The 22744-nt window shown below is 37.9% G+C and overlaps 1 protein-coding gene across 2 annotated transcripts in view; it reads right to left on the reverse strand.

Moving 5' to 3' along the window:
- ube2o (ubiquitin-conjugating enzyme E2O) overlaps positions 1-22744 on the reverse strand; it is a 34570-nt gene that overhangs the window by 3312 nt on the left and 8514 nt on the right. Inside the window, exons 2-17 of one of the 2 annotated variants that reach the window (XM_083535132.1) lie at positions 18431-18490; positions 18046-18156; positions 17549-17646; positions 17142-17205; positions 13817-13960; positions 13354-13463; positions 10154-10304; positions 9905-10019; positions 6435-6774; positions 3511-3665; positions 2937-3049; positions 2704-2826; positions 2175-2264; positions 1663-1921; positions 534-986; positions 112-248 (exon numbers count right to left, since the gene is read on the reverse strand). In XM_083535132.1, coding sequence (XP_083391258.1) covers positions 112-248; positions 534-986; positions 1663-1921; positions 2175-2264; positions 2704-2826; positions 2937-3049; positions 3511-3665; positions 6435-6774; positions 9905-10019; positions 10154-10304; positions 13354-13463; positions 13817-13960; positions 17142-17205; positions 17549-17646; positions 18046-18156; positions 18431-18490 — 2523 coding nt within the window. The remainder of the gene's footprint in view (positions 1-111; positions 249-533; positions 987-1662; positions 1922-2174; positions 2265-2703; positions 2827-2936; positions 3050-3510; positions 3666-6434; positions 6775-9904; positions 10020-10153; positions 10305-13353; positions 13464-13816; positions 13961-17141; positions 17206-17548; positions 17647-18045; positions 18157-18430; positions 18491-22744) is intronic. The other variant, XM_083535133.1, reaches the window with a different exon arrangement.

The raw sequence follows: 22744 nt of genomic DNA on the forward strand, positions 1-22744 counted from the left end.
CGTTTTAAATGATCATGTAGTTGAAATAAAATTATTTTTGATTGTTGAAACGATTGAAAATTTGCTATGCAATAATGTTAATGACTGTTTCGCATCATGTTTTGAACTCACCATGCGGTCTTCAAATGTCTTGACCATAATGCCATCAGGCAATGATGTAGCCAGCAAAGCCATCTCCTTTCTGACTGTACTGAAGAACTTCTTGGCTTCAGCCGGCTGGAACTCCATCTTCTTAAATGTGTGGGTGTCTAGAGAAGACCGATAGAAACAAATCATGCACCACCATGTTTTATTAAAATCCCAGAGGCATATTATAGCTTTATTAGCATGTATGAAAGAATCAGATGAAAGAATTTCAGATATGGACATGTGACTGATGACAGACATGACACAGTGTTGACCCGGAAGGTAGTCTGCCCTTTTTTTGTTACAAATTATCTTTTCTTAGAATGAAGATTTTCTGGGTCAGAAAGTAAATCTAAAGCGAAATCTTCTATTGCATGTTGCAAATAATAAATTTTTCAAATCCGTACCTGGCGCCCACTCAAGCACAGAGAAAACCTCGCCCTTGGCACTGGTAAACGTAACGCCGGGTTTGCCGCCACTTTGCTGGCACAGGACAGGCGTATCACTGGGCCACCCGGAGCGCACCGGTGTCTGAGGCTCAGCAGGGGCAGATGCCCGTTCCTCGTCCATCTTCTGCTCTTCCGCAATGGCCACATTGTCCAAAGTCTTCTTTAGGTTTTCCTGAAGCTTCTTAATATCATCTAGGAAGCGTTTCTCCTTTGTGGGCTTGGCATCAGCTGGGGTGGCTGTGCCTGTGGCGCCTGTTGGCTCGGCAGTGGGAGAGGTGGGCGAGCCAGTCCACAGCTGATCCACTGTCATGTTCTTTAGGCTCTCCAGGATCTTCAGGGCCTCTTTGAGCTCACGGAAAGCCAATCGCGGTGTCTCCTTACTGGACTTCTCCTCACTTGTTGGTGCTCCACCTACATCATGAAAAGCAAATGAATGAGGATTAGACTTCTCTTGGATTATTACAGCACATAAACGTGATCTTATAAAAAAAAATGTATGTAAAAATGTATATTTTATTCAGTATAGTCTGGATGCCTGATGAACAACATAACGAGGCTCACACTCATAGTTGTTTCTGCATGCAGAAGTGGTGAAGCCTTATAATGATAAATAGTTATAACATATCCAAATATCAGCTGTAAGAATTAGAAACATATTGCCAGCGTTGGAATGCATCAGACCTTACAAGAACTTGTAGAACTGTATCATGATTAAAGTAAGGACATTACCACCAGGGACACAGGAAGGAAGTTTTATATAAGTGTGCTATAATCTCACAGTCACAGGGAGCACCAACCTTTCAGCACCAACCAGTGTGCCAAAAGATATTGTCCTGTGTACATCGGGAGCTGTGCAACTGGTGCTTGACAGGCTTTGAAAAGAAGACTTTCAGGACACATTCCAAAAGTGTTAGGAACGCTGGGAGCTCTGTATTGCTGTGCAATACAGAGTGGCAATTGTGTGGTAAGTGTAGCTAAATAAAGTACTTTTATCAGTACAGGTGGCGCCATAAAACTTTAATAAATGACATTTGCTCCTTGACTGACCTCATCATGGCTGTATATAGAGTTTCTTTCCTTCACATACCTGCGGGCAGATCGGGTGTGGCAGGTTTCCCCTGTGTGTCTGCACCAGCACTAGGCGTCGAAGCTTTGACCTCTGCCAGAGCTTCTGTTTTGGGGGTGGAGTCTTCTCCACCTGTCCCCGCCTCCTCCTCTACCTGGCCATTATCAGTCTCCCAGCTGTCACTCTCATCCTCCCATTCTTCTGAGGAAGCGCCGCTGGTGCTACCCTCGCCCGAATCGTAATACGACTCCTCGATCTCAGACTCAACATTGTATAGATGCTGAAATAATGTACAAGGATAGATTAGTCACAGACTATTATTACAGCATATGAATAACAGCAGTTCATTCATTCTTAAAACTGATACTGCCTGAAAGCCATCAAATATCTTGTATTATACAAATGCATAGCTGGATACAATTAAGGCTGGTTAAAAATAAATGAAAAGATTGTATAAATAAAGAACATATTATAAATAAAACCCAAAGGCTCGTGGCGTAATATGTAACGTGGATAAACGGATAGATAGTTACCTGCGGTAAGACAACAGATTTAGAGTTGTCAGCCCAGACCACCTCCACTTTGCTGCTGACGTCAACCCTGCACACCTGTCCTACAGTCCTCTGTGTTCACACATACACACAGATACAAGTTTAACACAGAGAAAACTACAGAGTGGTCAATTGGACATGAAAAAAAATCATAACATCTGTAATTAGACTTTTATGGTGCTGCTTTTTTCAAATCAACAAAAACACATACAATAGATCAACACCAAAATATTAGAATGGTTCCATATTATTTACCAACCCCTTCAGAATAATAAAGCTGACCAGACCCAAATATGGTTCTGTAGACTCAAAAGAGTCAGAAAAGCCACTCGGTTAAAAACAAGCTCGCTTGCACAGCAAATAGTGACATATAAAGGGAGATTTAACTGACACGAATTGGGCACTGTACAGTGTACAGCACTGTGCATGCTGTACACTTGACCCCCAACTTGAATTTGACCCACAGCACTATTATTAGGCCTAAAGTATTAAAACATGAAAGATACTTTACTTCATCACTGAATTCATCTGAGCCGGAGTTGCCTATCCGTATGACGATGTCTGTGGTGTGAAAGTGGAAGTCAGGGTGATCTGATATATCGTAAACACTGACATCTTCCTCTTCACCAATCACCTGGGCAACACAAAAAAACCAAACCGGAATATAGCTCACTGTCTATCGCTTTAAAAAACAAAAAGTGAGGGATGAGGGGGAAAGATGCGAGGGGAAAACAATGCTCTCACCTCCACATCATCTCCTGCAGCGTTCAGTTTGATCCACTTCACCACACATGTCCTGGCCTTGTGGTCTCCTCTCTGAATCACACCATACACACTCGGGTCTTGCAGCGCTTGGCCTTCAAAAATCAAACATTTGATACCAAATGAACTTTCTCACAAATCGTTTAGGGTGGATTTTCCTTTATGTTTGTTTATTTAAAACTAACAGTCACTTTCTGTCCTAAAACACTTCCGCAAATCTTTAAGACATTAATGAGAAGCAGTATAAGACATGTAAATAGAAAATAGAGAAAAATAGAGTCTTTATTAACTATATTAGCCCTGTACAAAAAAGTAAAAAAAAAACAAACAAACAAAAACAAAGTAAATGACCGCAAATCTTAATTTTTTGTACAAAATTAGTCAGGTATCATTTTTCACTTTTTTTTTTTTTAATAAATGAACTAGCAAAAATATGACCACTAGTACATATTTCATTTAAACAGGAAAAACACAAATTATGAGCAAGTTTGAACTTTTCTGGACAAAAAGTTGTTCAAATAGAGGTATGGCCTAAATGAACAAGTGTAGTACTCACTGCGTTTGTCCACCACATAGTCTCCAGGGCAGAACTCGTGGTTGTCCAGGTGCTGGATTGGGATGAGGTCGTTCGAACGGATTCCTGTCTCTAGTCGACCGTCCTTCCACATGACATCAGCTGAGGTAACCGTGGAAACGACCTCCACAGCCACTCTACACGAGCACGCACACGTACACACGAGCAAGCTTATTAAATTCTAACAACTTCAACACTTCTGTTTATACAAGGACAGCTGATTCTATACATCACCACACACCATACACACTAACTGCTATTTTAAGCTCAGCTGTGCCAACAGTTTCTCTCCTCTGAGAAACAGAAACAGGATGAAATTTGGGACAGTGGAAAATGGGAGCTCTGGCCCAGCTGAGGCTTTTTTTGGTCTCTTTCTATTTTAAGTGATCTTTTTAAATCTTTGTTCGCACATTAGAAACCAAGTTTTAACAGATAGTGAGTGTGTAAAGACACTTACTGACATTTCGAACAAGGCCAGAGACATTGTGAGACACTGAGAACACAAAAGAACGGTCAATAAACAAGTCTGTGTGTGGCGCAGGGTGTTAAATATCCCCTACTGCAGCTGATAAAGAGATGCTGCACTGGCTAGAGCGCTCAGGGAGACACTCTCAGATCAAGCATTTCACCCATTGTATCTATATTGTATATCCAAGTAAGACACTTTGAAAATTAATCCTCCAAATATTAGTAAAGTTGCAACACAGAGCTACTATCTGGATATGGACATTTCAAATCTTCCATATTTCCCACGTGTTGTAGGGGGGAAAAGTGTCAGGAATGCTGCAATGTTGTAATTAGATGTTAGTTCTGACAGTTCCTCATACTCGGCTACATCACACAAGTCCACAACTGGTTTTAACCAGAGTTTCGGGCTAATATCTTTTCACCATGACACCAAACTTTCTTGGTTTTATTTGCCAAAATACAAACAAACTTCAGATTATGCAAAACCACTAGGACACTGACCAGTCACTGACTAAGTTACTACTAAATACCTCTTGCAGGACTGCACTTGTGACTATGTTTTCTACTTAAGAATAAAACTAAAAACCACCAACTTGCACAGCGTTTGTTTCCAGTAGAATCCCAGTGCAAATTCAAATTTCTTGTCTCAAACAGAAACCCTATTATTGCATTCATTGTATTCATATATTTTCAGAACACTGTGTATAATCTGTTTGCTGCATTCACATTTATTTATATTACTACTCAAAAAATTGCTGAATATATTAATTTTTCTATATCTTTTTCAAACTTCAGGTATCTAATGCATTACTCTTTGACAAGACTATCGTAATTTTGTTAACCATGTCTACCACTGCCATGGAAGGAGAGCAAAAGTAAAAATGTTCAGTAGAGTACTTTATTTCTTGGGCTTTAAAAATATAAAAATAATACTTGTATTATAAGTGAAGACAAATCATAACTCGGGTGCTCGGGACATGCAGATTTCATATCAGAGTTATCAGTTTTTCGTTCCAGTTGCCTGGGGGACAAGCAGGTTCATAAAGCTGTCACAAGCATTTTTTCTTTACTTCACAACAGAAGAAAGGGGAAAAACTCTACCCTATTGGTTTTTCACAACAGAAATTTTTTAATTTGCTATATTTTTTTAAAGTAACACACAATTCTTCATAGATTTCTCTGTGTTAAATGCACCACTGTCTGTGTACATAAACCAAAGTCATGGTCTGTCTGTTCCTAGGAATGCTAATTAGCTGGTGTGGACACTAGGAATGAAGAGAAGAGTTTCTTGTGAAGGGATCGTAAAACTTTGACTTGTTAGCACAACTTGCCCTCACATTTAAAATCATAAAATGAAAATGAAGAAGACTGACTTTAAATTGTGTCCTTATCTACATCGATAAAACAAATAGCTTAAAATGTCAGAGATTTTGCCTCAGAGTCAAGGGCATAAACATGATGCTTCATTACCAGAGACATGGTTGTCTAAACACCCTCATTCTTATTCAAGTACATAATTAGCTCTTCATATTTTTGCATTAAATCATTGCTCATGATTAGACTTGCTCTTTGGGTCAGAAGAATAACATCAGACACTTGAAGCTTTAAATTCTCCCATTAGGTAGGTAATGAAGATCGGGGGGCGTTCATGCAAAAAAAAGAAAAATAACAATAATTGCTAGTTTTTTTAACCACTCATTTCCATGGTCGCATCAATTATGATATCGTGTCATGGTCAATGAGCCTAGTCGGGAGTGTGCACCCATTTAGTGACTGTAGCTGAAGCAGAAAGGAGCTGTTCAGTGGGGGAAACGTAGTTCACCCAAGGCATCTTTCAAGCTACAAATGCCATAGGCCGTTGGTGGAATCTACTGAACATACAGTTCAGCATCAGTTCAACAGCAAGCAGAACACTTTGAGAGGAATAAATGATGGAAGAAACTACTGATTCTAACTTGCCACAACACCTGTGGCCTTATTTACGTGATTTTTTTGAAGTCGTGATAAAGAAGGTTTTGGGCTCATGATAATTTATTAGATATCAATCAGTTGTTTAACTCAATAATATAATTGTATTAGTAGATTGGTGTTCTGAAAGTGACAGTCATTATATCTATGATAAAACATAGCACTTGGATACTTGAATAAATTTGAAGGCAAATACATTTGTACTATTGCTCAAGTGAAAGTTTAAAGGGAGCACTTTTACCTACTGTATCTTTACTTTTACTCAAGTACATGCTTTATGTACTTCGTCCACCACTGCATCACACAGAGCTGAGACACAAGTGAATTTAGAGATAAATAGCTCACTTGAATGAGTGTGTTCAGGATGTTGGATTCTGAACTGGTCACAATTTACACCACATTACACCTAATAATATTGTTATTTCATACAACATATCCGGTTTGTCTCAGTTCAGAAGGATTGTACTCACCTGTCTCCAGGTTTAAACTCTCTGGAGAACTTGGTCTTCTTTTTCTTGTGTTTCTTTTTCAGGTTGCGAATTGACAGAGGAATGCTCTTCTTTCTGCTCTGGCCGCTGTGCAGTGAGGCTGTAGAGCTGGCTGAGGACGTAATGGAACTTGTGTCATCTGTGTCCTCTGCGGCGTCCTCGTCCGACTCCAGCTCCCCGAGAAGTGGCCACTGTGCCTGGGGTACGGTGGGCTCTTGGTCCCTTGCTTTCTCATCAGCCTCATTTGGGACAAGGCCATTATTGGAGCGTTTTGGCACAGAGTTTTCTTCCGTATGGTCATGAGGTGCCTCAGATTGTTGTGCTGTTGAAAATATGTAAACCAGATTAGTTCATACCTACATCATAACAGACTTTAATTCAAATGCAAGGTTTAACTTGTTTATATAATTAAATTTCTAAAACTTACAAATGAATTCAGAAACATATTTTCACCTAAAAAACTTGACAAACCATTTCATCTTCAATCTTTTTGCCACACAGACATGCCAAGCCTGTTTGAGTGGAGCAATCCCAAAGTGTTTCACTGAGAAACCTGATTTTAGCTTTTTGACCTCTTTTTTGTCACTTTTAATAGACAAGTAGGTTCTATAGTAAAAAACCAGAGCAATAATCTAAAACTGGACATTCTGAACAATTCAACAAAGCAGAGTATGATTTTATTTGCATGTAGATAATACAGCATCAGAGCAAAATTAAAAGAGCAATTACATTTTTACACACATCTATCTATCTATGCACACACACACACACACACGTGTAATATATATATATATATATATATATATATATATATACACACACACATACATACATACACACACACACACACACACACATATATATATATATATATATATATAAAATATACACACACACACACACACACACACACACACATACATACACATACACACACATTATATATATACAGTGAGGAAAATAAGTATTTGAACACTCTGCTATTTTGCAAGTTCTCCCACTTAGAAATCATGGAGGGGTCTGAAATTGTCCTCGTAGGTGCATGTCCACTGTGAGAGACATAATAAAAAATAAATAAATAAATAAACTATTTATTTGTATGATACAGCTACAAATAAGTATTCGAACACCTGTCTATCAGCTGGAATTCTGACCCTCAAAGACCTGTTAGTCTGCCTTTAAAATGTCCACCTCCACTACATTTATTATCCTAAATTAGATGCACCTGTTTGAGGTCGTTAGCTGCATAAAGACACCTGTCCACCCCATACAATCAGTAAGAATCCAACTACTAACATGGCCAAGACCAAAGAGCTGTCCAAAGACACTAGAGACAAAATTGTACACCTCCACAAGGCTGGAAAGGGCTACGGGGAAATTGCCAAGCAGCTTGGTGAAAAAAGGTCCACTGTTGGAGCAATCATTAGAAAATGGAAGAAGCTAAACATGACTGTCAATCTCTCTCGGACTGGGGCTCCATGCAACATCTCACCTCGTGGGGTCTCAATGATCCTAAGGAAGGTGAGAAATCAGCCCAGAACTACACGGGAGAAGCTGGTCAATGACCTGAAAAGAGCTGGGACCACCGTTTCCAAGGTTACTGTTGGTAATACACTAAGACGTCATGGTTTGAAATCATGCATTGCACGGAAGGTTCCCCTGCTTAAACCAGCACATGTCCAGGAACGTCTTAAGTTTGCCAATGACCATTTGGATGATCCAGAGGAGTCATGGGAGAAAGTCATGTGGTCAGATGAGACCAAAATAGAACTTTTGGTCATAATTCCACTAAACGTGTTTGGAGGAAGAAGAATGATGAGTACCATCCCTACTGTGAAGCATGGGGGTGGTAGCATCATGCTTTGGGGGTGTTTTTCTGCACATGGGACAGGGAGACTGCACTGTATTAAGGAGAGGATGACCGGGGCCATGTGTTGCGAGATTTTGGGGAACAACCTCCTTCCCTCAGTTAGAGCATTGAAGATGGGTCGAGGCTGGGTCTTCCAACATGACAATGACCCGAAGCACACAGCCAGGATAACCAAGGAGTGGCTCTGTAAGAAGCATATCAAGGTTCTGGCGTGGCCTAGCCAGTCTCCAGACCTAAACCCAATAGAGAATCTTTGGAGGGAGCTCAAACTCCGTGTTTCTCAGCGACAGGCCAGAAACCTGACTGATCTAGAGAAGATCTGTGTGGAGGAGTGGGCCAAAATCCCTCCTGCAGTGTGTGCAAACCTGGTGAAAAACTACAGGAAACGTTTGACCTCTGTAATTGCAAACAAAGGCTCCTGTACCAAATATTAACATTGACTTTCTCAGGTGTTCAAATACTTATTTGCAGCTGTATCATACAAATAAATAGTTAAAAAATCATACATTGTGATTTCTGGATTTTTTTTTTTAGATTATGTCTCTCACAGTGGACATGCACCTACGATGACAATTTCAGACCCTCCATGATTTCTAAGTGGGAGAACTTGCAAAATAGCAGGGTGTTCAAATACTTATTTTCCTCACTGTATATATATATATATATATATATATATATATATATATATATATATATATATATATATATATATATATATATATATATATATATATACACACACAGATATATTTAAAACTATATATTTTTATAATTATAGTAGGAACAATCACAAAACAAGCAGGAAAAAAAAGGGGAAAAAAGTTTCATATTTGAAGCTATGAATCATGGTGGAGACTGCAGGGCTTAGTTCGGTGACTCATGCGGTGAACTCCATTGCCAATTTGATCTGCCCTCATTAGTTTCTGAACATAAACATCCACCCCTGAAGGACTCTACCACACAATAAATCAAAGTTTTCTCTGCAACTGTGATCTTAGCCGGCAGGAGAAAAAAACTCACATGGGAATAATGTCTCTGCTCACATCGATCAGTCATTTACATGTCCAAAAAAGTCTTTTGTCCAAAACAACTACTAAGCAAAGTAGAACAGTCATATCCCCCTGTGGTGTAGGATTTAAAATCTCAGGTCAATCAAAACCTTACCAATGCCTATATAAATATATAAGGAACAAAAGACAATGAAGAAACTCCAATGGAGTCTAGGATCAAGAGAATTTATGCTTCATCATGGGAAGGTCGATGAAACATGACAAGCAAGGTATTAAAGCAGCTTACTTAAAGAAGCTATTGTGTACCCCCCTGCTACACCGCTGCAATTTTTATTTAGGGGATCCATGTGATCACAGTGACAGTGACTCGCAAGTTTATTACCAGTAGAATCATAAATGTTCTAAACCAGAAGGATGCAAGGTCAAAATCTGCCACAGAGCCACTGTTGGGTTCAATTAACTGAATGACACAGAAACTCAGCTGAAGCTGCAACTCCTAAGTGCATGCCTGACATGCCTGGCAATTTCATCTGCCTGCTCTTCACATGGATAACAAAGGCAGAAGAATAAACCTGCAAAGTCACCTCCAGCTTCGTCTGTTTTCCCAGCCGTCTGCACACTGTTGGACTGCGATTCTGTGCTTTCCGTCGCCTTCTTTCCTGGCTGCTTTTTAAACATTCGTTTGACCTGCAAAAACAAGAATGGAGACATCACTAACTCCCAAAAAAAATAAAAAATAAAAAATAAATGTAAATCAAACTTCAGTCGCACCCTCACAGGAAGGTGAAGGCATCTGATTAGGATATGTGAATCCACCTCACCTTTCGGATGACTGGGTCCTCAGGTAAAACCGGTGCCCCCTCAGGGCCCTCGCAGGTGATTCGTGTTGCGTCTCCTTTAGCGGGAAAGACATATAGAGCTCTCTCGCCCAGCTGCCGCTGTGTGTGGTCAAAGTATCCCAGGCGCTTCACTCTGAATGGATCAGACAACGTAACAATCATCAGACAACCTTATATACCTAACATACAATCTATTGTTAAAAAAATAACTTTAAAATAACTGATAACTTTGTCTTAAATATTGATAGATAAACTGATCTAAAAAAAAATAATAGTTTTGCAATCTCTTTCAAAGCGTTGCCTTCTTTGTGATTGTCCTTAAAAAATAAATAAATAAATAAATAAAATAAAGTTCTTCTGGCACCTTACATAGATGGACTGTATTTCACCAACACATGCTTCCTATTTAAGTAGTTTTTAGAGTTATTTTTTAGATGAATAAAAGTTTAACATGACAGCTGGGTCATTCTGGCTGAGTACAATGTCATACTGGAACAATGTCATGTTTTTGGAATACAATGCAAATGAATGTAGCCCAAAGTATAGTTTAATAGTTAACTGCATTTGACAGAAAGACAAAAAAGTAGTCAAATGTTTGCTTGCTTTGAAGGTCACTTAGCTGCATCGTGACATGATGCAGCCTGGGAGACGATTAAAGACAGCGATAAAGGCCATAAAAACATATGCACAGTCATCATTCTTCTAGCTTTCGATTTATTACTTTTACTGAAATTAGTAATATACCTACTGAGTTTCCCAAAAGTAAGACATAGTTGTTGCAACACATGATGATGTATTTAATTATACAATATTAATATACATATAATAATAGCAATATATTAGTAATAATGTAATTTAATATTGATATAATGCTTGTTTATGTTTCCTGGTTCATACAGTGGCCATCACAAATGTATACATGTCTGTTCATACACCTAAGCTTTCAGGCTTGTTTGTCATGTTATAGATTTTCGAAGGAAGCACATTAGTGTTATTGCATTGCTGTTAATTGTGCTTTAACTCATACAGCAATATGTAACTACATTTTGTTTGTATAGCACTTTTAACAATTGACATTGTTACAAAGCAGCTTAATAGAAATACACAGGTTATAAATGCATTTAATGTTCATACATTATCAAATCTGTCACTATAGTCTTTTTATTAGCAACACAATAGATTTACATCAAGTAGTACCACGTGGTATCAGACATTGCTATTTTAGTACAAAACAATTGTATATAATGTCTTTAGATGTGGTAGAATTAAATTTTCCCCTCACATGGACTAGAAATGAGGACAATGTGGAAAAGGATCTTCAAATTGCATGTAAGAATCTTATAAACAGGTGTCCACAAACTTTTGCCCACATGGTGTATATTGGTATGGAATTTGGAATGTGCTTATATCAGCCCGATTTATCCAATGCATGCAAATGCATTGCAAAACCCTGAAATGGTAAGTATGTTACATAATAAAGCATTTAAAATTTTCAGGTCATTCCCATTATTACATGGAAATAATTATGAAATTGACAGTGTAATCAACTCAGAGGTTACTGCAGGGGGGAAATCTTGAATAGCTATAAGCCATGCAAGAAAAGATGATCATGTATTACTGCACTGCTGCAGGGAGAATTTTCCAGCAGAATATCAGAGACTGACTGTAACCAACACCACTGACAGGACTGCAGTGCACAATGTTCATTCAAAGGAGAAAAAAATAAATAAATGGATGGATGTACGAGTACTCTTTGGAACAACGATGACAAAAGCTGAGGATATGCACAGCAACTACATCTTAAATATACATTATTTGTTTAGCTAATTCCCACTGTAGACCAATGGACAATATATTTGGGTTAAATCATACATAATTTTATCTAAATTTTAAAAACAAATGTAAACATTCTGGTATATAAAGAAGCACAAGAACATATTTATTCTAAAATTCAACCCAATTATGAGTAAGATAAAAAGGATATAGATTAGATAGATTAGATAGATTAGATAGAATAGGTTAGATAGAATAGATAGATAATCTATACCAAAGCAGATTAAGAGGAGGATAGAGGCAGACAGTAAAGAGGGATATCAGAGCAAGACAAAGAAACAGATAAAGGGGCAGACAGAGAGGGGGCTGGAGAAGAAAAAGAAACAGACAGCCAGAAGTAAAAAAAATATTTTGCCAGGTAGGTAGGTAGGTAGGTAAATACAAGGATTGGTAAACAGATAGCTGGACGGACGGACGGACGGACGGACGGACGGACAGACAGACAGACAGACAGACAGACAGACAGACAGACAGACAGACAGACAGACAGACAGACAGACAGACAGACAGACAGAAATAGAAAGGAAGCTAAAAACTGATAAAACATACAAGACATCCAATTAAAAGGCAGGTGCATACAAAGACAGATAAAGATGAGGATATCAGAGCAGGACACAGAAACAGATAAAGAGGCAGACAGATAGAGAGATATAAAAAGAGAGAGATGGGAAAGACAGACAGAAGAAAAAAAGAGCTTTGTCTGTTTAATCTGCATAATATGTTCATATTTAGTTATATCCCTAAGAAATAGACAGGTACACAGACAGAAAGATAAACAGATACATAGAGTCAAATACATTGAAAGGGAGCTAAAGACAGGTATACCGAAACATACAGACAGCCAATTAAGAGGCAGAAATGGGGGAAAAAAGAGAATGGATATCAAAGCTAGACACAGAAACAGATAAAGAAGCATGCATATAGAGAGATACACCAAAAAGGGGATAGGAAGAAAGGAAAAGAAAAAAAAAACACAGACAGCCAGGGGAAAAAAAAAAAATCAAGACAGAAATTGACACAAGCGTCTGCAAGCTTTATCTGTTTAATCTGAATAATGTGTAAATGTGTACATATTCAGATAGACAGATAAATAGACAAAAATATATAGGTAAATAAATTAAAAGGAAGACATAAAGAAAGACAATTAAGAGGCTTTAATTTACTCAATTAAGAGTACATACATACATAAAGACAGAAAAAAAAAGAGACAAAACAGACACAAGCTTTGTGTTTATCTGAATAATGTGTTCATAGTTACATCCCTGATAGAAAATATTCCATTGTGATTTCTATCTCTGCTGGACATCATTTAGTAGATTGGTAATATTCTGATGTAAAGTTGTACATACCTGCAAAGGTTTTCCTGTGTGATGGTTGATTGAGGAGGGAAGACGCTGTCCGAGCCTTGAGGTGAGTAGCTCTTCGTGATCCACGTCACTTTGAGCTCGACAACCTGCACCTAGTTAAGACAAACCGTAACGATGGATGAATGTTGGCTGCTTTAAAGTCCAGAAATCTGTGTTTATAGTGGAAATATATTTATTCGAAAAAGTGTATAATTATTATTATATTTTTAATCTTGAGTACTGAGAAACTATTAAGTAGAGTTGGTTTAACAAACATGGCTCCAAAAAGCTGTATAATATGTTACAGATAATACTGGTGAATAAGGAATTTGTTTACGTGCATTTTAAGATCAAAACAACAATTGTGTCGAAAAAAAGGCCCCTGGCACATTCTTTTGTAATCAAACATGATTTCTATCCACCTCAGCACTGTGTGAAGCTGAGCAGGTGTTCAGACATGATTTACCTCCTCCACCACCACTCTGAATTTGCTCTTCTTGCTGAGGACAGGCTTCACGCCGTACAGCCACTGCACGTTTGAGAAGACCTTAGCCGGCCCGATGAGGACCTGACCCGGGTAAAAGCCGTACACCTCGTCAAAGAACAGCCCCTGGAACAAGATAATAGAGTGTTCACAGCAAGCAATTATCCTAATCCTAATGCAAAAACAATGTCAATCCTTTTCTGTGGAGGACAAACCAGGTGGTAACTACAGTTAAGGTTAAATAGAGCAAACTGTGGATGTTTTCGATCACAATAAATAAAAAGAAAAAAAAAACCTGACAAATGGTGCCTTGAAATTACATTCTGTTCACTATTTTACTTTAAAACATTGCCGTGCCAGATCAATTACTGTAAAGTGACTTTTTCTAGGGAAATATTTAAGTGAAAAGTAAAAAAACATTTGGTCAAAACCACCTTTTGCTCTATTAATAGCTTTAAGTGTCATATTCACAGTAGTATTGAGCTCAACACTGCGCCACTCAAGGCCTTTAAACTTTTTTTTTTCTTGAGTACACTTCAATGTTGCTATGGGCTTGTGCTCATTGTCCTGCTGCAAGGTGAATTTCCTCTTAAACGTTTTTTAGTTGACTGAAGAAGGTTCTCTATCATTCTGCTTTGAATTCTAACAATATGCCCACTCTCTTCTGTTAAGCAGAATTCCCACAGCATAATGCTGCCACCACCACACTGTTTTCTTGCCGCTTACCACGCTGGGCAGCTTTATGCAGTACTTTTAAAATGTCTGACTGGTACACCATTACACTACTCCCAGACACACTCTGTAGTTCCTTCAAAGTAATTGTTAGCCACTCTACTGCATCTCTCACAAGTTTCATTCTTCTTAGTGCACGGAAGAGTTTTGAGGGATTGTCTTTTCTTGGCAATGCTTGTGTGGTGTGGTGTGGTGCAGCCTGCATTTCCTGATTATTGATCCAACCTTGCTCACTGGGATATCTAAACATTTGAATATAATGTTATACTATTTCCCTTATTTATTACTTTATTTCTAATATGCACCATTCAATGCACCACTTGCAATTCAGTAATATGAGACAATTGGTTAGGGGTCTGAATACTTTTGCAAGACATTGTAGTTACTGAGTGAAAATACAATGTCTTGTAAAATGGAGGGCTATTAACTGAACATTTTTAACCAGCACAGAAGGATGGAAGCTGCTTGGGGAATAACAGCATTCTGTTGTTCAGCAGGGGTTGTCAACCGATAGGATGCAGGAAACATTTTAGTGACAGAAATCATATTTCAAAAACGTATTCAGAAACTCAACAAATGAACCGTGGGAAATTTTGGAACAGATGTGGCTCTGTTATGGCTTTCCTCAACTTCTTACACATAAAATTCCTCACAACAGCCTGGAGATGTTAAAAGCTTCCATAAATTAGTTGCTTTCCTATTACCGCAAATACACTGTACTGGGTTTGATATGGTGCTCTGACATGCTACTATTTAACTGTGATTTCAAGAACTATAATAATACTGTTATTTGGTAACGCTTACACGCGATACTGATGGCTATGCTGCCACGTGAAAAAACAGAAGGCATGAAAATGATAGAAATACAGATGTACAATTAATAAAAGCAAGACTTTGATTTAACCATAATTTATACCAGGAAACTATAAACAGCTAAATAAGTTGTTCTGTGTTTTACAGATTAATACTAAATATCAGGGGTGTAACGGTTCATGGTTTGGCACAATTTTGGTACGGTTAGGGGGGAGGAATGTAAAACATAAAATTGCTTATAATTTTTTATTAATGCAGTTTAAAGTTATTAATATTTGTGATCAACATTAGAACAGATTACATTTTTAAAAAATTTTACATAAAATGTCTGCACGGTTAAATAACAAAATTATATTTTATAAAAATAGAATAAGTCTAAGTAATGCAAATGCACCTTATTTTAGTGATTAAATTAAATATTCAAATTGCCAAAAATAAAATTAAATAAATGGGAATAATTTAATTAAATAGTTTACATTTGGGTAATACAGCTGTGTGTGGGTGTGTTTTACATTTAAGGTTTTTTTTTTCTTCTAAAGAGATGATCTACTTAACTGTTCTACTTATTTCAGCATACTTTAACAAATGTCTTAATTCCTTCCATCCTTCATTTATTCACTTCCTTTATATGCGAAATGATCAGGATGTTCTCCTTTTAAGATAAATTCTTAAAGCTGGACATTAAACGCTAAAGAATCAATAGCACTAGCGTCAGCCCCTAATCAGGAAGTGTCTAGCGCTAATGCTGGCATTATGGATTCAAGATTCAAGATTTTTTGTTAGGTAAAACTTTTCACTGCAACTTTTCACTATAACTATGCTTGTGACAAATAAAAAATCTTGAGTCCACAGCGCTAGCGTCAGCCACTAGCCACTTCCTGGTTAGCGGCTAATGCTGATGATTCTTTAGCTTTTTCATGCATGCGCATATTAAATATTATTTCTGGTACGGAGTGAGAAGCCACAGTGACACTGCGCTAACTCTAGTTTCTTTTTTTATACCCCTGGCATTGTTGTGTATGTTTTCAAGTTGAAATATCATTAAAAAATGCTGAAAGCACGAGGCGGAGACAAAAATTTGCCACTTTATATGTTCCTGAGGAAACTCAGGTTATAACTATGTTCCACACGTAAAAAAAATTTATATTTAGCACACATGCGTACCGAACAAAAAGCCCTGTTCCGGAAAATTTTGGTACAAATACGTGTACCGTTACACACCTACTTATATACAGACCATTCTTTTTTTTTGTTTTTGTTTTTTTACATTTCCTTATGCCGTAGCCTAAAACACTTTCAATAGGTTTTAAGTGCCAGACACAAAATAACTTTTTTGCTATTTCCAAATGGCTTTCATGTGTTTGGCCACTGTGCTCAGCCTTCCTGAGACCCATGTCTTGAAACAATATTGTCTCTGATCTGTTTTCTTTTTTTTTTGCCTCATGGCTAGAGTCTAATTTCAAGCATTTGAGCCAAAATAATTCCAGTTTTTACTTTTTGATAGATGTTTACTAATGACAAATCTTTCTTGGCATTATAGGGTATGAAATGCATATTTTGAATAGTTTCTAAATGTATTGTAGGTTACTTCATTTGGCATGAACGAGCACCCAAAATAAACAATTATTATATATATATATATATATATATATATATATATATATATATATATATATATATATATATATATATATATATATATATATATATATAAATAAAAAAAAAAAAAACACCAATGATACTCAGCCAGATGAAATCTTACCGAATCGCTGACATGTGGGTAAACATCATAGAGTTTGGCTCCGTCTTCTTCACTCATTGAACATCTGCACAAAGATGATGAAGCAGTTTTTCTAACGATCACACAGAAAGCCACAGCTCACTCTTACACCAGCTCTAATAAAAGCTGAAAACACCTGCTAAAGTTCCACTAATTAAAGCTACACTAGGCAATAACAGTTCTTTACCTACAGCAGACACAATGGGCACTTGTAACATGCAGAGATGACTATCGTGATTGGAAAGAGACCTTATGTAATGGCATCGTCAAGAACAAATTGGTCAGGAAGCATTAACATAAAGTCTTTGTTTCCAGTCACTGTAGTCGTTCCTACACCCGTCTATGTTTAAAACCTATAATGACCCTGGAAAAAGAATGAAGTAGAATACCGTGCGCCGTTGGACAGCTTTAGGATGATGCGATTGCTCAGGTCATACACCTTCCCCAGCCAAAAGTCATACACAACGTAATCACTATACATAAAACACTACAGGACAGATCGGAAGAAAAGAAAGAAAGAACAACAATGATTAATAATTACCATATCTCTTAGACTACAATGATGGGGAACATTTTTCATAAAAGCAAACCAAAATATGAAGTAAAATTACAGATAGAAATGATGATTCTGGTGAATGTTGTTGAACACATTCTACACATAACAACTGAAAGCTAAAAAAAAAAAAAAAAGAGAAAACTATGTATAATCTGTATAAGAAACTCTTAACAAACAGGCTGTGCAGAAAAGTGTCTCAAAATGCACATGTTAAACTTTTAGGGAGAGGTGATGATACCAAATCTTTTTCATAAATTTTAATAAAGTATATAATGACTAGAATTTTTTTTTTTCAGAAATAATGAGCTACTGAAGGTATATAAAACTTACCCAGATGTGTTGCAGGTCTCGACTGTTTACAGGATATAAACAACAGTTTGTCCCCACCAGCTTCACTGCACACTCTGTGTTAATGTTGGTCACTATACCACACTGCTTATCCTGCAGGAGCCAAAAGCCACATGGTCACTCACAGCCTTGTCACACCAGTTTACATCACACGCTTTAATCTCTAATAGCCGACTGATATTAGTTCCAAACAATCTTATCTGTTCTGTGGAGCGGATTAAATCAGGTCTATTAACATTTGACAACTGAGAACAGTTTGATTAAAAATCGTGAAGTGTGAGGCCGGACCCGATACAGGCCCGGGGGGGGGGAGACGGGACCGCGCACTTTGTAATTAACAAACCAAGGTGATAAGTGGGCGACTCACGTTTGAATTCATTCGGCGCACAAAGTCTCGAGGCACAATGGATCGATCTTCAAGTTTCAGCTGTGAAATAGAAAGAGAAAGAAAGCTGAGTTAGTTCTAATTGCAGCAGGCGGTCTCTTGTCCTCTTCAGCAATGGCAGGCTTTTTAAGTGAACTTCAAGGTATTATCTGGCAGTGGAGCACTAGAACCCCATTTACTGCTCCGTACGTCAGGATCCAAAAACATCTTGGTCTACAAACATATGTTTTTAACAGCATCAGTTAGTAAAAACAGACAGAATTTGACACACAGGAGACTTTGCCATTGGAAAACAGAGCGGACAAGGGATTATTATTATAATTAAAGAGTGATGCAAAGATCATGCAAATTCTATACAGATATTAAAAGTGCTTTCTGAACATCCCATTCCGCATTTAGTCCCCATTAGCCGTTATAGTAACCTCCAATCATCTAGAAAACATTCCACTAGATTTTGGAGCATGCTTGTAGAACTATGTGCTCATTCAGCCACAGGAGCATTAGGAAAGTTAGGCACTGATGTAGGATGAGAAGTCCTGGGGTGTGGTCGGTGTTTCAATTCAACCCAAAGGTGTTTACTTGGGTTGAGGTCAGAGATCTATCTAAACTTAAGATCTTCCACTCCAATCCATGTAAGCCATCTCTTCATGGAGGTGGCTTTGTGCACAGAGGGATTGTAATGCAGGTTTGGGTCTCCTAGTTTAAGAAAAAGATCAATTTAACCTTACTGCATCCAAAGACATCTTGTACAATTGTGTACCTTCAGCACTATGGTAACAGTTTGTGGAAGAACCATATAAAGGCTGGAAAAGTCAGGTGTTCAGGAACATTTGTCCACAGAGTGCTTTCTCAACAAAAATAAATGAAGCCATAGAAAATGAGTAATTACCATCTTCAGCAGGTATATTGAGGACTGATTAATGAAGGTGTCATCCTATTTGCATGGAGCACATTCAAACCATGGGATTCATTTATTCATATAGGATATGAACTAATTTATATGTGGGTGCATTTACACAAGAAATGTGGTGTTCCTGAAAATCCAGAGCTCCTGACTCTGAAATTTACATACAAGGTGGCTCACTAAAGTGACCTTTATTAAATTAGCTTTCAATTGTAAAATTGGCCAGGAGTCTATAATGTACCCTTACTGTGTGTGAATTAGATGGTCAAGTTTAAATAGCTTTTTTTTTTTTTTTATTCCATTCCCAATTTAATAATAATAATAATTAAAAAAGTCACTTGATAGTTTCTTTTTACCTGTATTCTGGTTTATTGCCACATCAGCTTCAGCAGCTATCTTTATATTTATTTGTGACAAGAAAATTTTAATCTTTTGCTAAGTTCTGTCTTCCAAAACAAGTCTTTTATAGTCAGTCCTAATAAAGAATGATGTTTAATGGCATTATAATTAGGAAAGCTCAATTATTTTGCAGTACATGTAGTTTTAGTTTGTTCAATGTTTCTTTCTTCCTTTTAAAAACATCCATGGGTCAGTCTAGTTTATTTCAAATAATTTCTTCCTATTCTGTTGCCATTTATCTAATGGATAATGGTTGATTTTTGGCTTAAGTTTAGAAGGCCGGTTTGGATTGTTTAAAATTAAGACAAAAACCCAAACCAATTATTTCAATTATTTTATTATTTCAAGCAAACTGATCAATTTGAGACTGTTGTAGCTGATGCTCTGCAGTGGCTGAGCTGCTTTACTGGAAATATTAGCACACGCTTTGTTTAGGAAGTGTTTTTTCATGTTTAGTCATCCTTTCCATCATTTTCAGCTCTTCATAAGCTTTACCTTTTACAGTATCTCACAAAAGTGAGTACACCCCTCATATTTCAGCAACGATTTTATTATATGTTCTCAAGGGACAATACTATAGAAATGAAATTTAGATATGTTTTTGAGTAGTCTATGTGCAGCTTGTATAGCAGTACAGATTTACTGTCCTCTAAAAATAACACAACATACAGCGATTATTGTCTAAATAACTGGCAACAAATGTGAGTGTCCAAAGTGTCAATATTTTGTGTGAGCACCATTGTTATCTAGCTCTGCCTTAATCCTTCTGGGCATGGAATTCACCAGAGCTGCACAGGTTGTTGCTGGGATCCACTTTCACTCCTCTATAACGACATCACGGAGCTGCTCACGCACATGACGCTTCTCCATCTTCCGCTTGAGGAAGCCCCACAGGTTGCTCATAAGGGTTCAGGTCTGAAGACTTACTTGGCCACTCCTTCACCTTCAGCAAAGCAGTTGTCATCTTGGAGGTGGGTTTAGAATCGTCATGTTGGAAAACTGCCGTTTGGGAGGGCATCATGTTCTGCTTCAGAATATCACAGTACATATTGAAATCCATGCTCCCCAGTACCAGCAGCACTCATGCAGCCCCAGACCATGATGCTACCACCACCATGCTTGACTGTATGCAAGACAAATTTCTTGGTGCTCCTCACCAGGGTGTCGCCACACATGCTGTACACAATTTGAGCCGAACAAGTTTATCTTAGTCTCATCAGACCACAGGACATGGTTCCAGTAATTTATGCTCTTGGGCATGTTGTCTTCAGCAAGCTGTTTGTGGGCTTTCTTGTAAACAGCTTCAGAACAGGTTTCCTTCTGGGACGACGGCCATGCAAACTGACTTGTTGTAGCGTGCGGTGTCTGGTCTGAGCACTGACAAGGGACCTTCCGCTTCGACAACCTCTAAAGCAATGCTGGCAGCACTTATGCGTCTGTTTATTGAAGCCAGCTTCTGCACCTGATGCACAGAACGAGGACTTCTTTGATCGACAGTTGCAAGGCCTGTTACGAGTGTAAAACCCTGGCCAATGCACTGTATCTCACTTTCAGGGAGTTACCGATCTTTTCGTATTGTAGCCTCGGCCATCTTTGTGTAGAGCAACAATTCTAATTCTCAAATCCTCAGAGAGTTCTTTGCAATGAGGTGCCATGTTGAACATCCAGTGGTCAGTATGACAAAATTTTACTTAAAGTACCAAATTTCAACTGCTCTAATACAACATACACACATTTGTATGGTCCTGTGAGGCAGACAAGAACAAACATGATGAACAGGACAAGAGGCTTTGCATGGTTAAACGACGTACAGCTGTTATCTCTTACTCACGTTGGTTGCCAGCTATTTGGACAGTAATGGCTGTATGTTGTGTTGTTTTCAGAGGACAGTAAATCTGTACTGCTATACAAGTTGCACATTGACTTCTCTAAAATATATTCAAGTGTACTCACATTTGTAAGATACTGTATATAGGTCTGTCAGCATCACTAAATGTAAAGCAGCATAGCATTAACACAGCTAAAATGTAACAAGACATTATTTTGCGCTTAAATAAATACAACCCATGAATGAATCTCGAATCATATTCAACCTCAGTATATACAAAAATTACAAGCTCACTAGCAAAGCAAGTTGATTCTACCCAGAGTGCACAGCAAATCATTCTTTAAATAATTGACATGAGAGTATTTGAGAGAAAACACAGCAAGACCTATTACGGTGAGTTTAGTATTTCTGTCGCTAGTTATTGAAGAGCATTCAGGGTTCCAAAATGCAAGAAAATGCATTCACGTCTTTGAGTGAGGTCTTTGCTTTTGCTTTCTTTACCGATACACTGCTGATTCGAGCTTTCTTTAGGTTTTGCAGCAGAAACACAATCATTTCAAACTGATCGATATGACTCCTTTTAACAGGTATGCCAACACAAATCCAAACGTGGCATAAGCCAAAAACTGATTTAGCACCTTTCCACAGGCTAAAAAATGCAATTAAATGCACACAGCCCGATTACGCAGCAATATCTAAAGACTTTTTTCTGCTGACGTGGAGGCTGGGTGACTATTAATAGCAACCAGTGCACTCGGCAACATCCTAAATCTCACAGTCATGCTGTAATGTAGTCTTGGCTCGACAGATAGAGATAGGACAAGCCGATTGGCTGGAGATGATGTCATTTATGCAGCCGAGCTGCGCAGGGGTGAGGCAACGCTCTCCTCACAGCCTGCATTTTTAAACAATAGAATGGATGCAGTTCTGATGTTGAATCTTCAGTGACTCACGTATGTTTATTATATATGTGGGGGGAAGAGAAAAAAAATAAAAAGAAATAAAAAAAAAAAGAACACTCCACCTGGCCTATTTCGCAACAGAGTGAACACAATAGAGGTTTTTCTTGCTAACGCTCGTGCCCCACCTTGGCTCTCAACTGCAGCGAAATCTAACAAAAATGACTGGAAAATAAGACAGGATCAGCTCTCACTTTAACACCACC

This window comes from Silurus aristotelis (assembly GCF_946808225.1).
Source record: "Silurus aristotelis genome assembly, chromosome: 2".
Lineage (NCBI taxonomy): Eukaryota > Metazoa > Chordata > Actinopteri > Siluriformes > Siluridae > Silurus > Silurus aristotelis.